A 14,778-nucleotide genomic window follows, 5' to 3' on the forward strand; every position below is an offset into this window, starting at 1 on the left:
AGAACTGTACCAATATTAGGGTGAGATCTATGGAGCGCACTCTGACCACTGACTTTACTTAGACTTAAGACAGAGTTAAAACGGGACAGAGCTATATCTCTCATATGAAACTGTCTCGTTTTAACTCAATCTTAAGGCGAGTCACCGAGGCTAAGCGGGAAAAACTGGTTTGCTAGATCAATGTTTTAGGTATTTACTATTAAATAATGGCCTTGCTAAAAATATACAATATACCTAAAGACATTGTCTAAAGAATGTGCTACTTTGATACACAATAGGAAGTACTTCACTCGATCAAATAAAATCTTGAAATAAGCCGAAATAAAAGTCTAAAACGAATTATTTAATACTAAAATTTCTGACTTGGCAAATAATTTTTATATGGAAATATTTGTCTTTAAGTACTACAGAGAACCTGCTAAATTTTGGTTTTCAACAGGACTTCTATAATTTATTAAATCCAAATTTAACGTTTGAAACACAGAATTTGAACTTTGCCAAGCGGTTTACTTCAAAGCCGCGCTGCCCGCCTCGGTGACTCGCCTTAAGTCTGAGCAAAGTCAGAGTGCGCTCTATAGATCTCAGCCTTAGTGTGCATAAGAGTAAGTATGGTAGATAAATAAAACACAAAAACCAGCCTTCAACCGATAATATAATACAGATAATAATAGGAAATATTTTAAAACTCAGCCCATTAACTAGATACATACTATAAACAAATAATAACGGCGAAAATACAATAATTGCTATTTAAAAATACAATACAGTATACATTTATGGAACCTTGTCTAATCTTTTTAAAACATTTTTTTTAGATAATCAGCTTTTTAAGTTTAAAGGTCCAAACGCATTGTGCTGCGCTGCTGCAACTACGCGACGCGGCGCGGCGCGTGGTTGTCTGCCGCGTCGTTCGAGTGCGCCTTGCTCCATATAAACTCATATCAACTAAATTTGCCGCACTGCGTCGCGTCGCGCAGCGCAGCACAAATGCGTTTAGACCTTAATATGAGTCCAGAGTAAGTAAAATGTCATAAAACTTTGTAACATAACACGACTATATTGTTATATAACAAGCTTGCCCACAATAAAATTATGGTTCTGTATAACATTTATATACATACATAACCTTTGACGTCAGTCAGATGTTTGCAATACATCGTAAACTTTTACAATATAATAGGATTTATTTATTTATTTAGTCGCGGGTTTTTTTTAATGCTATCATATCAGTAATCATCAGTACTATCACCTGTCTTCGTTTTTGCCAGTGTTCTGGTTACAGCCTGTGTAATATTATTGTTATATAACAATGCACCTGATTATGAATTTGTTACATAATACATAATTTGGACGCACGATACAATAAGACATGGCCCAATGTATAAGTAACATTATAAGGACGAAAACATACTTATTATACGCACCTAGGGTAGTGTTTCAAGTAACATAATATACCTATTTAGTATTATTTGATTTGATTCAATACGTGGCTACCGTGATTTTTTATAAGTATGTTAACGCCTTCATGAGCGATCACGCACTCATCCGATCCGAGTCCGTGAAAATACGTTCCTTTCTGTTTTACGAACTATTTGTATGGTATATGACATATGTCGTAGATATTTTTATATCCGTATTTTACGGATTCGGATCGGATGAGTACGTGATCGCTGTTAGGGTAGGAAACAACGCAATATTTAGCTAAATTTTTAATTAACCGAACCAAATTGACATTTCCTGTGTTGCCAGTTTTTTCCGGAAAATAAACAGAGTTGTGACAAAAACTGACGAAATTTTTCTTTGAATGCAGTGTTTCAAATATTACGATCACATGTTGCGTGTGTCCAAGCCTTGAAAAACGTATAACCGTAAAAATAATAATATATAATTGGCATATTTAAACAATTTACACATGTTAAATACATAACAGTGATCTTATAGCTTCGTATAAATCCGATATCGGATTTATTATTTTTCATCTCCCACGCTCTTGTACATTACAACTATTAACGTTTAATAACTATCCACAGGATTTAGTTCGAGATCTGATGGACGATTAGTTCAAAGCGTTTATGCAGTCCAAAGTTGATATATAAATGAGATATTGTTGGTAATTCTGGTGTACAAAAATCTCTATACTAAATCTAGAGCTATCCTTTTCCGCAGGGAGCATTATGAAAGGGATAGCAATACATTTAGACTAGATAGAATGTTGAATAAATATCGATGTATAGATACATCAATATTTTGATGGCGATATAAAATATTTCGATGTTTCGCTATAAAATATAGCGGTAAAAACGTACGGCACCTACGACCTTAGAGTATTTAATTAATTACTAGCGGATACCCGGCGTGTGCTACCACGCTTAAAAACCCATTAAAAACAAATAATTAACATCTTCGCATTATTGCCTTACTAATGAAACCGCTTTGGGGCACGTAAGTAAGATGGTTTCAAAGTAAGCATAAGTAGAAACATTTTGTGTTTTACATATTCATTTCATTAATTACTAGACTAGGCAAAACATTCTGTTACTACCGAATCTTTTGATACATCTACAAAATTTATCTAACACCATGTATAAGCGCTTTGAACGAATAATCCACTAGTTCTCAGTAAAATGAAACTTTCTCAACATATTAGACATAACTATTAATTTTATTTTATTATAATTAAGGACGTTATAAATTACATGTTAAAACCCTTCCCTCACTATTAAAGCTATTTTCAGCTTTTTAAGGCACTACTAGCCGCAGAGCTGGTAGAAATTTAAGGGATGTACTTAAACTGTTTTTTTTATCACATTTAAGTAATTTTGGCACATTTTCGAAGCTTGCTAGTTACCTATATTTACGCTCCAACTTCGCTCGGGTAGAATTTCTGAAAATCAACTTCAAACAACAACTTAAAATCTCAAGAAACTTCTAGACTTACACACATTTTTTTTATAAAACAATATTATGTTAAAAAGGGGCCATCGCTGCTCGAGTGTTAAAAAAATCAAGATCATTTTTCGTATCATTTGCCGTCGATACTGAAATCATTGACTCGTATTTGGCAGTTTTAACTACTGTAAATAAGAAATTTCGTTTAATCAGATTTAGGGGTAACCCTGATTATTAAAAATCTTCTCTAGAACGTTTAAAACAAAGCAATCCACGTTAGTCTGTGGATTTGAATGTGTCACCACTCACCAACAATAAAAACATTTCACTAGGAATTATGTCCAACAAATTCAACTAATTATGTACAACAGAAATTTTCGAATTCCTTCTTTACAATAGAAAAGCTCACCCGAGCGAAGCCAGACAATATGATATGATATATAATTATATTTTAACTTTTATCAAGTACATCCTCCAAATATGCCACTATCTGTTGGACTATTATGCGAGGGTTCGGATAAAATTAACTAATTATATTGATATAGTGATACGTAGTATTCCAATGTTCCCTAAACGACCATTTTAATTTGTTATGCACAAATTAATATTTTATTGGTTGTTCTTATCTCAAATCAGTATTATAATTAAGGCATAAAAAGGCACAAACTTTTATTTCATAATACAGGTTTTTTTTATTACTCTTGTAACATGAGCCGGGTCAATCGCAATAATAGTTAAGCGCCATGTACACATTGGGTCGAATCGCCTGGCGAATGTGTACAGGGTCACTTAACGTACATTTGTCGTATTAGCGCTGGTCAGCTTGCCGATTTTTGTGAGTACAGAATTTTTTGGATATGGATGATATGGATTCATAATTAGAACTAAAAGAAGACTATTAGTGTTCTCACATAAAAGTCTTATATAACATTTTTAAACAAAATATCCCTATAAGTTATAATATTACTATGTTATAATATAAGGTGTGCTATTGATACCCAAGTCTGTCTTGGAAGGGAGTAACTATTTACCAAAACGTAACAAAATGTAATATAAGTATTATAATGTAAAAAAATAGCGGTCAGAGCGTCGTGCGCGATAGGGTATTCAAAGATGTTATATAACTATTGTATGGGAGAACCAGTAGAAATTATTTTTCGTGATTTATTTAAATTTTGACTTGTCGTTTACCATCATCACACATTTTTTTTAAACATCCGTTCACACAAACATACATACACATTACAATTGCATACAGTTATATCAAAATTCGTATAGCATTGCAAGTACTTGTGATATATGCAATGCAGTTCATTGAATATAGTACTTAGGTGGCCCCAAATTTATTTAGATTTCTTCATAAACGTTGTCAACCCTAAGCTTAATATGTACAAAATTTCGAGTTTCAAAATATTCACTTTTATTCATTCAAATATTGTTACTCACTTCAAGGGTTTAAAAAAATATAATTTGCAATACAACTTGAGGGTGTTTACGCACTCATCTGATCTGAGTCCGTGAAAATACGTTCCGATATAGTTTTAGAACTATTTGTATGGTAGCTTACGCACTACATCCGATTTCCGTCATCCGTGAGAATATTTCGGATGTGCCCCGGAATCAAATGACGTAGACATGTCCAGTGAAAACGATAGTGCGTAAGCAATATCCGAGTTCGGTCAGAGTTTGTTATATCCGTATTTTCACGGACTCGAATCGGACGACTGCGTGTTTTACTCAGAGAAATGTTTACTCGTGATATAAAATACCGAATATTTTTTGAAAAAGTTATTTAAGTTACGGACAAAGTTAACACTGCCCGGGACTTAGCGGGGCCAACTTTGCTTCGCAATGTAGAGCTTCTGAGCAGATTTTTTAACATGCACTGTTGAAACAGTGGGGGGGAAGCTAAGGTTAAGTTGGGGTTATTTTTTTTAAAAGAATTAACAAAATGTTACGAGCACCTCAGCCATTTGGCGCATCTCTACCTAGAAACTCTGTAATTTTTTTTATTTACATACTTTGCAATTTTTTGCGGGTAGACTATAAAAATGGAAGGTTGCGCCAAACTTGTAGTCCGGACCAGTAGCTGACGATGACGGCTCGATGGGTTCGCCGTACGTTTAGTAGTCATCGATATCGTACAGATTGTCGATCTCTTCATCGTCTAGCTGCATCGATTGGAAGTCCACCTTGTAGCGGAGGAGACCTGAGAGAATTAATTACAGTTAATTTTTAAGTTTACATTAAAATAAAAAATTGTACAACATATTATTGCTGTTAAATCAAACGTCATTGCAGTGGTTAAATATGGAAATGTTATATAAGGCCGTGATTACACCTGTAAGTTTTACTCTGTGCGTACGTAATGGGTCTAAAACTCACGGCCTAACTTATAGTAGGGGTAAGTTCAGGGGCCCTACTACCATCGCTTAAAGTAGTAATGTTTTAATATTGTTTTGACATTTGCATACAAAACTTGTATGAAAATGTCAAAACAATATTGAAACATTATCACTTTAAGCGGTAGGTGCCCCAGGTCACGCAGCGTAGAAGTATCAGTATTTGTCTGAAAGTATGATCTTATAATATGACTATAATATTTGTGAATAAAGAAAAACCTCTAATCTACTATACATAAATAAAACACAAGTCAAAAATAATAAAAAAATAATGTACTAGAAAGACCAAACTCTGGCATGGAATGATGACCACGACCGCTCTGACAGTAATATGAAGAAAAAGATGACAAAAACAAACAATAGTAAACAAAAAAAATTAAAATTACACTTAGAAAAGCTCATTTAAAAACAAATGAAAACCAAATGCTTGCACTATACCTGTGTATACTAAGTAGAAATTGAAAAAAAAAACCCAAAAGAAATAAAGGACCATGCAAAAGCAGAAAACAGTGTTATTTACCTTACATCCATGGTACGCTTGAGAGAAAATCTAAGATATTTTTTAGGACAGATATTAAGGCATAGATATAGTCATGTTATATCATGTTCCAGAGACAATGATGATAACTCGATTGTCATTTTGTATTATTGCCAAAAGTATTAATTAGAGATCTATTTGTAATCCGTTGCATTATTATTTGACAAAAACAGATTTTAGATTGACTGATAATTATTAGTTTCGGCCATAATTACACCAAGACCCAAATCACGTTCAAAAAGTGTCCGGGACAAAAAATAAGTTCACGTGACCACTTTTTACAAAAACAAATAATTCAAATTGCGCCTTAGTATAACAAATAAAGTCTTTTGAGAAAATTTATAGACTTTTTTCCTACACTTTTCTTAGCGATTAGTTATCTTGTTCGTATTTGTAAAAAACATCCGAATTATTATCATTGTTTCACTGCAGAAATAAATTGCATTATTTTTAGTAATGTAATGTTAATTAGTGAAGGAAAAATAAGGCAACTCATGGAGACCATTGCAAACTTTTTTATATATTAGAAAAGCATACATTTTCAATCCATTATTACATTCCAAAAAAATATTTCCTTAAAATTTATGTTTTTTTCATCCTAGGTGTTTCGTTTAAACTTATACGACTAACATTTGGAAAAAACTTTAAAGTATCATCTAAGATTATTATTTTTTATTTATATTTAAAATTCATTAATTGTTATAATTGCACTCAAAATACAAACGATAGATTTCTAACAACTACAATTAATTTTATTGTACAGCAAATCAAAACTATCAAGGTAAATAATAATTTATATTATTCAAGTAATTTTTTTTTCAACATCTTTAATTATGAATGAAATAAGAAAAAAAACATACAATTGCTAATTTTATAAAAAAAATATACTTTTAGCACATGAATTTATTTTGATAATTCTTAAGACTGAACGAACATAGAGTTATCACACTAAGGAACGTATATTACAAATAGATAATTTCATAAATAAATAATTTAATATTTTCTCTCCTGGCAACACTTCACACTGAGATGTATGCTTCTCTTTTTTAATGCGGTCATAGACCCGTTTTACATTAAAGTCTGCCTGGAAATATTGACGATGAGGGACCACAAACCTAAGTTACTTTTTTAACATGTTGTGTTAGTTGGCAGGTAAGTTTTTGTTCCTTCTTATTACTTATTACAACTTATTCAGTTAAAGCATTGTTTTGTTAAATCTTGCGTTCTGCGGTGTCTTAAGCGATATAACATGAGAAAAATCAAATGGTTTTAAAGTGTTTTTGTTTTTTTTTTAAGTTGGTCTTAAATGGTTAATATTTGTCCTATTATATCAAAAAAATTAACACTATATTTTTTTGCACCCTAAAAACCGTTAAACTTTAATTTAAAAAAATATTTTTCTTAGACAGGTGAAAACACTGTCAACACACAGTGTTTTCACCTGTCTAATTATCTAGATTATCTGTGAACACACAGATAATCTATCGGCCAAACATGGCCGACAGTGTTTTCACCTGTCTAAGAAAAATATTTTTTTAAATTAAAGTTTTACGGTTTTTAGGGCGCAAAAAAATATAGTGTTAATTTTTTTGATATAATAGGACAAATATTAACCATTTAAGACCAACTTAAAAAAATTGTCAAGTAGCCTATGGTGCATTCATATGACAATAATAAAATGCTATATAACACGATATCACTTTCTAATGAATGGTACATTTTGTTGCAGTTCGTTAGATATTATAATCACTGCAATACCTTAATAACAATTTACAAATTAATTCGTGCTATATAACAATAAAAAACTGAAATTCTATTTAAAAATGTTATATACAAATAAAACAGTTTAAAAACAACTTTAAAACAGTTGTGTGAGAGCTATTCAGTAGAATATAGATCATAATTTTAGAACTTTTAGTTTATATACGCCTTTTAGTTTTTTATCATGTTTCTTAAGGCATATGGGTTATTGCTTCATGAAGCCGCGCTATATTGTATCATACACATGTTATTCACGCAATAATCATATATTTATCAATATATCCAGGCAGATTTTATATTCATAAGATATAATATCGTGTATACTGCGGAACTATCACCATTTCACACGTATAAGCTAGCAGACGTAAGTTAAAAAGAGACAGGGAGTCTTCTATGAGGTCTTATGCTTGAAAAAATGTTAAGTAAGATAAAGGTGGAATCATACTTATAACAAACAACTTAATCCGATGAAACGCATTGTTAAATGTATTTTATCTACACCCATGCTTTAGATCCTCTATAGAAGACAGAAAAGATAAACAGTTAGCTTATTGCCAACATTAAAACACCCAATGGCCTAATCATAATACAAATATCATCCAAACAGATGATAATATAATGTTGTACTGAATTTCATAATAACACTAGTTGGTTTCTTTTTCGATTCTTTCTGCGCAAAGGGTTTACTCAACAGACAGCCACATTCGTCAGGGTGTCAATCCGTCAAACAGTCAGTCAGTCAGTTTAGCTTTTCCTTTTAATTTATCCTAATATATCCTAATATTGGGTGTAGATAAAGACTTGTATGCAATTAATAATTAGGTATCAAAACAATCATGTGATAAACCCACATTCGTGTTTTAATACCCCTTATTATAGAACAGTTGCATAAATAATTAATATAGTGAACGTGAATGTACTTCCGTCCGTCCGTCTGTCTGTCAGCGGGCCGTATCCCATGAGTCTTGTAATAAATAGGTAGAGAATTGAAATTGTCAGCGTGTATTTCTGTTACATATTTAAACTTGTACGACGGTACGGAACTCTTCGTGCGCGAGTCCGACTCACACGTGACTGTTTTTTTAAATAAAAAAATAAAAAAAAATGTTTCTGTACTTAAAATTAAATACATACAGACCTCATAGTAAGACTTATAAATATCCAAATCATCTTTTTACTCGTTATTCGTAAGAGGTTACAATAATTTGCTAAAGGCATTATCGGTATAAATGGTTTTCTTTGGCTGAAGAGTGACCAAGAATGAACGATTTGGAAGGTTTTGTTAATCACACATTCCATATTTCCTTGCGACCGGACCGTAAGAGCTAGCGCGCACAGTTGCGGTGCGTTTTAAAATCCGCAAATTTTAAAATTTAATATATCAAAATCCGGTGCGGAATTAAATCCGCAGTGCGCGTACTTCTATGTATGTAGTTCTAAAGTTCACAGATTTTGCGGAAAAAAAAACGTACGTACATTTTCCTTGGTGCGCGCTAGCTCTAATGTGCGATCAACATCTTTAGGTCAGCATAAATTAGTAGGGGTTAGAGGGGTTCAGCTACATTCTTGCAATTTTTAAATAATACGATTCGACGGTCGATTTTAACATTTTTTCACTTGCCTACAAGTCTGATTGCAGCCAAGCGCTAGTTTATAATTAAAAAAAAAAACTATTGCTATTATCTGATTGCTATTTCGCGATTTGTATTAGAAAAAAATACTACCATTTCATAGTCATAGTAAGGATCAAGAGACTTGGCATCAAAATAATAATACCTTTGTACGCTCGTCCGGCTGGGTGAGGCGAGAGTCGTACATACGGAAACAATGATCGGTAGAATTGTATTTTATTGCACACACACACAGATTTGTCTTATTATAAGTAATTACTGTAGATCGTAACATAAGTGATCTTATTATTTATTATTGAATCTTGACAGGCCGTGACATAGAGTCCGTGTCCGCAGACTCACCACCTCTGAAATGCCAAGTTCCTTTTCGCTGGGTACACAGAGCACAACCGCTCTACCGACCACAGCGAAAAGGGACGGCATTATTATGCCGCCACACCTTGTTAGAGCAAGCTAGGTGTATAAAACAGCTATAAAGTGTAATAAAGACAAAAACACATTTTTTTGTCATTGTTTAGCTTTTTTTGTTGGGCACAGTTGTCATCTGTGCCCAACAAACCTCTGTGATAGTAATTTATTGCGAATATCACGAGTTTTTATTAAGTTTTCTGTTTTTTTGGTATTGAAGGTGTGTAGAAGCCATTTATGTTGCATTGCTGTGTTTTAGCGAAAGTGCAAAAGTTTTAGCGAAATGAAAAATTATGAAACATAACCTTTCATACGTAAGTATGATTTCTTTTGTTGTTTTGTCCCTTTCGGGTATACCCGTCTGACAAGTCTCTTGATTCTTAGTCTGAGATTTCATATGACCAAATACGTATCTTGAGCTGTGAATTGGGTATTTTCCTACTTTTGAATTTGATAAATATTATTACTTTATTATAAACTAGGATAAATATAATGACGTATACGCTGAAAAAAATTTTAAAATCCACCAAAGATTTACAAAGTTACAGGCATTTTAATTTTGGAGTGTGAGGGTCTTCTATCCCTTTCTCGCAAAATGAAAATTTGTATGAAACCGCACGAAGCTACGCATTAGTGAGGTGTGACGTCAAAATGCTATATCGCTATCTCTGTCTAATCCGAAATATTTAAATGCTTATAACTTTTTTGTTATTTGATCGATTTAATTAGTTATTTCAGTTTACGTCATTATTTTTATCCTAGTTTATAATAAAGCAATAAAAAATTGGAGTCAAATACCCAATTGGGTGATATTGCTACACTCTATCAACGGAGAGAAGTTAGCACAGGGCTCTCTCTGTTACATAATCCCATACAAATGACAGAGACAAAAAAGTCAGTGGCCGTTAACCATTTTGAGACACCAACCAATCTTGATTTATCGTGCAAAATGTCGATAAAATACGATTGTAGTACGGAACCCTCGGTGCGCGACTCGCACTTGCCCGGTTTTTGTCTTTGTCATTTGTATGGGATAACGTAACAGAGAGAGCCCTACACTAACTTTGATTCGTGGATAGAGTGTAGTATGCATCTAGCCTTATTTATTATATTATTATATTATTCCTACATTTTCCAGCTATTTTCCTCTAGATGTTTCTAGACTTTGAAAACATACTAATGTAAATGGATAGCCTTTATCTCAGATTTTTGCAATATAATGGTATAGTGAAAATTTCCCCTCTAACCCTATAAAAATCAAGACGCTCATAAACGGGCTAGTTTGTTGACAATTTCTAAATGCAATAGTATTGCCGACAATACCGTTTACATATACCGCTGATTCTATAATTTTTTGACATTTAGCGATTCTCGTGCAAGCGACGCAAGGCTCAGATGCTGGGCTAGTTTTAGAAAAAGGTGCAATTTTCTAGCCCGTTTACGAGCTACTGAAGTTAGAATCTAAGTGGAAGGTGTTTAGTGTAGTGTAAAGATTTCATGGGAAAGAGAAGCAAACTGATGGAAAGTAAATGAAAGACGGAGAAATATAGTGCGTACATTTTGAGAAAGGACTCGCCATATTATCCATTTCTCAAAATGTATAAATTATATGGACAAGCATCGTCGGGGACCACTCAGATAATATGTCGTAAATCATAATATTCAACCTTTATGTAATGTATAAGGCTGCCTGTCCACTGGTGCGGAGCTAGTTAGCGGAGCGGAGAGAGAAAGTGATGCAGAGCGAAGTTGTGGACTGTATATGTCCATAGAAACGGAGCTAGGTAGCGGAGCGGAGCGAGAAAGTAATACGGAGCGGAGTTGCGGACTGTGTTTTTCCATACGCGGAGTTAGGTTGCGAGCACACGACGAGTCATTTGAGCTACAATTGGGTAATTAGTTCCCCCACTCCACGTTAAAATGTATGATTTTTTTAAACTAGTCCGCAATTCCTTGTCCACTGAAGCGGAGCGGGAGTTTTATGCAATTCTATTCGTTAATATGTTAATATTGCATAGCTCCGCTTCGCTCCTCTCTTCTGTGCACCAGTGGACAGGCAGCCTTAAGGTTGAATATGACGCAATATATTGTCTGAATGGTCCCCTAAAGAAGCCTCTATCTTGACTATGAATTCCAGTGTCAAAAGTTGGTTAAAACCCCCGCCCGTAAAAATGATAAATCATGCAAGCAATATGTCTTAATGTCTTAAACTTATCGTTGATCGTTATTTTGTATGGTCTAATACAATCGCATTACCCTAGAAGTCCTAGCACCGAACTTTGATACGAACAATGTGACAATTATTATCGATTTGATTATGGGTTGCAACGATTTTCAAAAAATACGTCCAATTCTATATGAGATCATATTATGTAGATTAGCAACGAATACCTAAGTATGAAAAAAAATCCCCGGTTTTACCAAGAGTAAAAATAAGCCCTATTAAAAAAATACGACAACCCTACGAAAAAGCGAACTAAAAAATAAAAATTTAACATTCAAAAGTGGCGCCATACGGCCATACAGCGGTCATATTGAATTTTTTCAAAAAATTCATATTGTCACTCGGGATGATGTAAGAATTCCAATGATAACCCTTTAAATGTACCGCTTTGGCCGCCTACAACGTAACCAGTTTCGTACAAAGAATATTGTCTTACTACGAAACCAGTTACGTACAAAGAATATTGTGTCTTACTACGAAACCAGTTACGTACAAAGAATATTGTGTCTTACTACGAAACCAGTTACGTACAAAGAATATTGTGTCTTACTACGAAACCAGTTACGTACAAAGAATATTGTGTCTTACTACGAAACCAGTTACGTACGCGTACGAATACTTTTTCTTTATTGCACGATACAAATTAACTCTTTCTATGTAATCAGTATCGTATAGTACGCAGCAGACAGTAACGTACATCGACCTTTAGAAGGAGATAGCAGATTTGTAGAGCATTGTCTCAGTCGTTGAGACCGACAAAACGTCATATAGGTATGAATGACAGAGACAACGCTCTACAAAGCCGAAATGTCATTCTAAAGGCCGATGTACATTACTTTCTGCCGCGTACTGTTCAAATAATATTCTTTTCTTACTATGTAAACAGTCAAGACATTTTCACAAATAAATAATTTTATTTAAAAAATGTATTAACTATTAAATAATTAGTTATTTACCCTCCCATTTTCAATACAAAGTTAAGTAAGTAAATCACTTCTAAATTATAATAACTAAACTTTACGTCTCTTGAGGCATTTGTAAGTTATGGTGGGATAAAGAAACTCACATACATAGTTATATAAATTAAAATTAATAAGATCTTTAAATAATCTAGAAAAATTAATGCAATGCATAAATGTTAAGTTCTCATGCGCCATTTTAACTATGTGTCAACAGTCATGTCAAAAGTACGATTTTAGTCCTTATTATAAAGGTGAACCGTACTTTTGACATGACAGTTGACACAGAGAGCTAAAATGGCGCGTGAGTTCTCATTTTGTACGGACTATACAGTGTGTAACCAAAACGCTAGCAAAAACGAAGACAGGTGGTAGTACTGATATGATACCACAAAAAACGCGAAAAAACTTTTTAAAAAATCCTATATTCTATAAAAGTCCAGATATACTGCAAATAAAACATCTGACTGACGCTAGAGGTCAACGAGCGTTGCAAAAGTAGTCCACTCGGAGTCAACACCGCGTCGTAAGTGGGGCATTGACCCGAGTTTTGCACGCTATACATTGCCAGTTTGAAAAATACTAAATCACTAAAACTACAAAACGAGGCAAATGTAAGTATATTAGTATTGGATTTTGTTTAGGTAGTATGACAATAACGCTAAGTTTTTGCTAGCGCTCTGGTTACACCCTGTATGTAACATTCGTTCGGAGGAAGGTGACGACACTCGTAACACAAGTTGCCTTAATACGAGTGTCTAAGCACTCCTTTGTCCAATATTATGACTACACAGTTTGACTAGCATAACTTGTAAGTATGTATAAATGTTTTCAGACAAATAATGTCTGAAAACATTTATTTTTTGTGGTACTAAATAAATCGTAATAAACCATGAAAACATTACACTCTTTTTTTTGGACTGTAGTGTAAAAATCGGTCAACAACGGTGGCGATTGTCACAATGTCACAATCACGAGTTCCGTTCCAGGATTTTGGGGGGTTATTCAATAACTCTCTCAATAGTCGTCGAGGTCAACGTCGTCCAACGGTTCGTCTAGCTGTAGCGATTGGAAATCCACCTTATAACGCAATATACCTATATTTACAAGTCGGTTAGATAGTCCAACGCCGGCCGAAGCAGCAGGAAAAAAAGGAAAAGAGTATAAATTAGTATAATGCGTACAAAATAAGTTTCCACGCACCATTTTATCTTTATGTGTCAACTGTGTCAAAAGTACGATTTTAGTCCTTATTTTAAAGGTCAACCGTGCTTTTGACATGACAGCTGACCCAAAGACTCAAAATGGCGCGTGAGAACTCGTTTTGTACGGACTATAACAGATAGGCACAATGCACACCTGTGATGCTTAGTACGAGATGTTTACATCTCATTAAACCAATAAAGTTTAAGTAATAAAGTAGAGTTTAAGTTGTTACAAAAAAGAAGCTGCGTCTCAGCCCCACTCATTTCTGTGGGTACGCATCGGACCATAATAGTTTTTTTTTGGTGCGCTGGGAATAATTTTGAAGATTCACACGCCTGTGTTTGCCAATTTGCACTTTTTTAAGCCAATTCAGGACACCTAACTCAGCTTCGCTCAAGTGGAATTTTTAAATATATATATTCTTTATTCCCTAAGCCCGTGGTTATTTCGAAAAATTCGGCTGCATTTTTGTATGTCTACATTATAAAGGAATCACATGCACCTAAAATCATTACGTCCTTTCGGGTGCGTGTAAGTAAAACATAAGCAAAACGAAAAATCTATATATATAAAAGGAAAAGGTGACTGACTGACTGATCTATCAACGCACAGCTCAAACTACTGGACGGATCGGGCTAAAATTCGGCATGCAAATAGCTATTATGACGTAGGCATCCGCTAAGAAAGGATTTTTGAAAATTCAACTCCTAAGGGGGTGAAATAGGGGTTTGAAATTTTGTAGTCCACGCGGACGAAGTCC

At 33.9% G+C, this 14,778-nt stretch overlaps 2 protein-coding genes across 3 annotated transcripts in view; one reads left to right on the forward strand and one right to left on the reverse strand.

Annotated features, from left to right (window-relative positions):
• The window catches only part of LOC117994453 (E3 SUMO-protein ligase ZBED1-like), a 318,547-nt gene that overhangs the window by 265,408 nt on the left and 38,361 nt on the right, over positions 1 to 14,778 (forward strand). The gene's annotated exons all lie outside the window — the stretch shown is intronic.
• Positions 635 to 14,778, reverse strand: part of eRF1 (eukaryotic release factor 1) — a 59,185-nt gene continuing 45,041 nt past the window's right edge. The window contains exon 9 of one of the 2 annotated variants that reach the window (XM_034982363.2): positions 635 to 5,098. In XM_034982363.2, the coding sequence (XP_034838254.1) occupies positions 5,013 to 5,098 (86 nt within the window). In that variant the 3' untranslated portion in view covers positions 635 to 5,012. Of the gene's footprint in view, positions 5,099 to 8,706; positions 13,910 to 14,778 lie in introns of those variants that run through there. The other variant, XM_034982364.2, reaches the window with a different exon arrangement.

This window comes from Maniola hyperantus, chromosome 26 (assembly GCF_902806685.2).
Source record: "Maniola hyperantus chromosome 26, iAphHyp1.2, whole genome shotgun sequence".
NCBI lineage: Eukaryota > Metazoa > Arthropoda > Insecta > Lepidoptera > Nymphalidae > Maniola > Maniola hyperantus.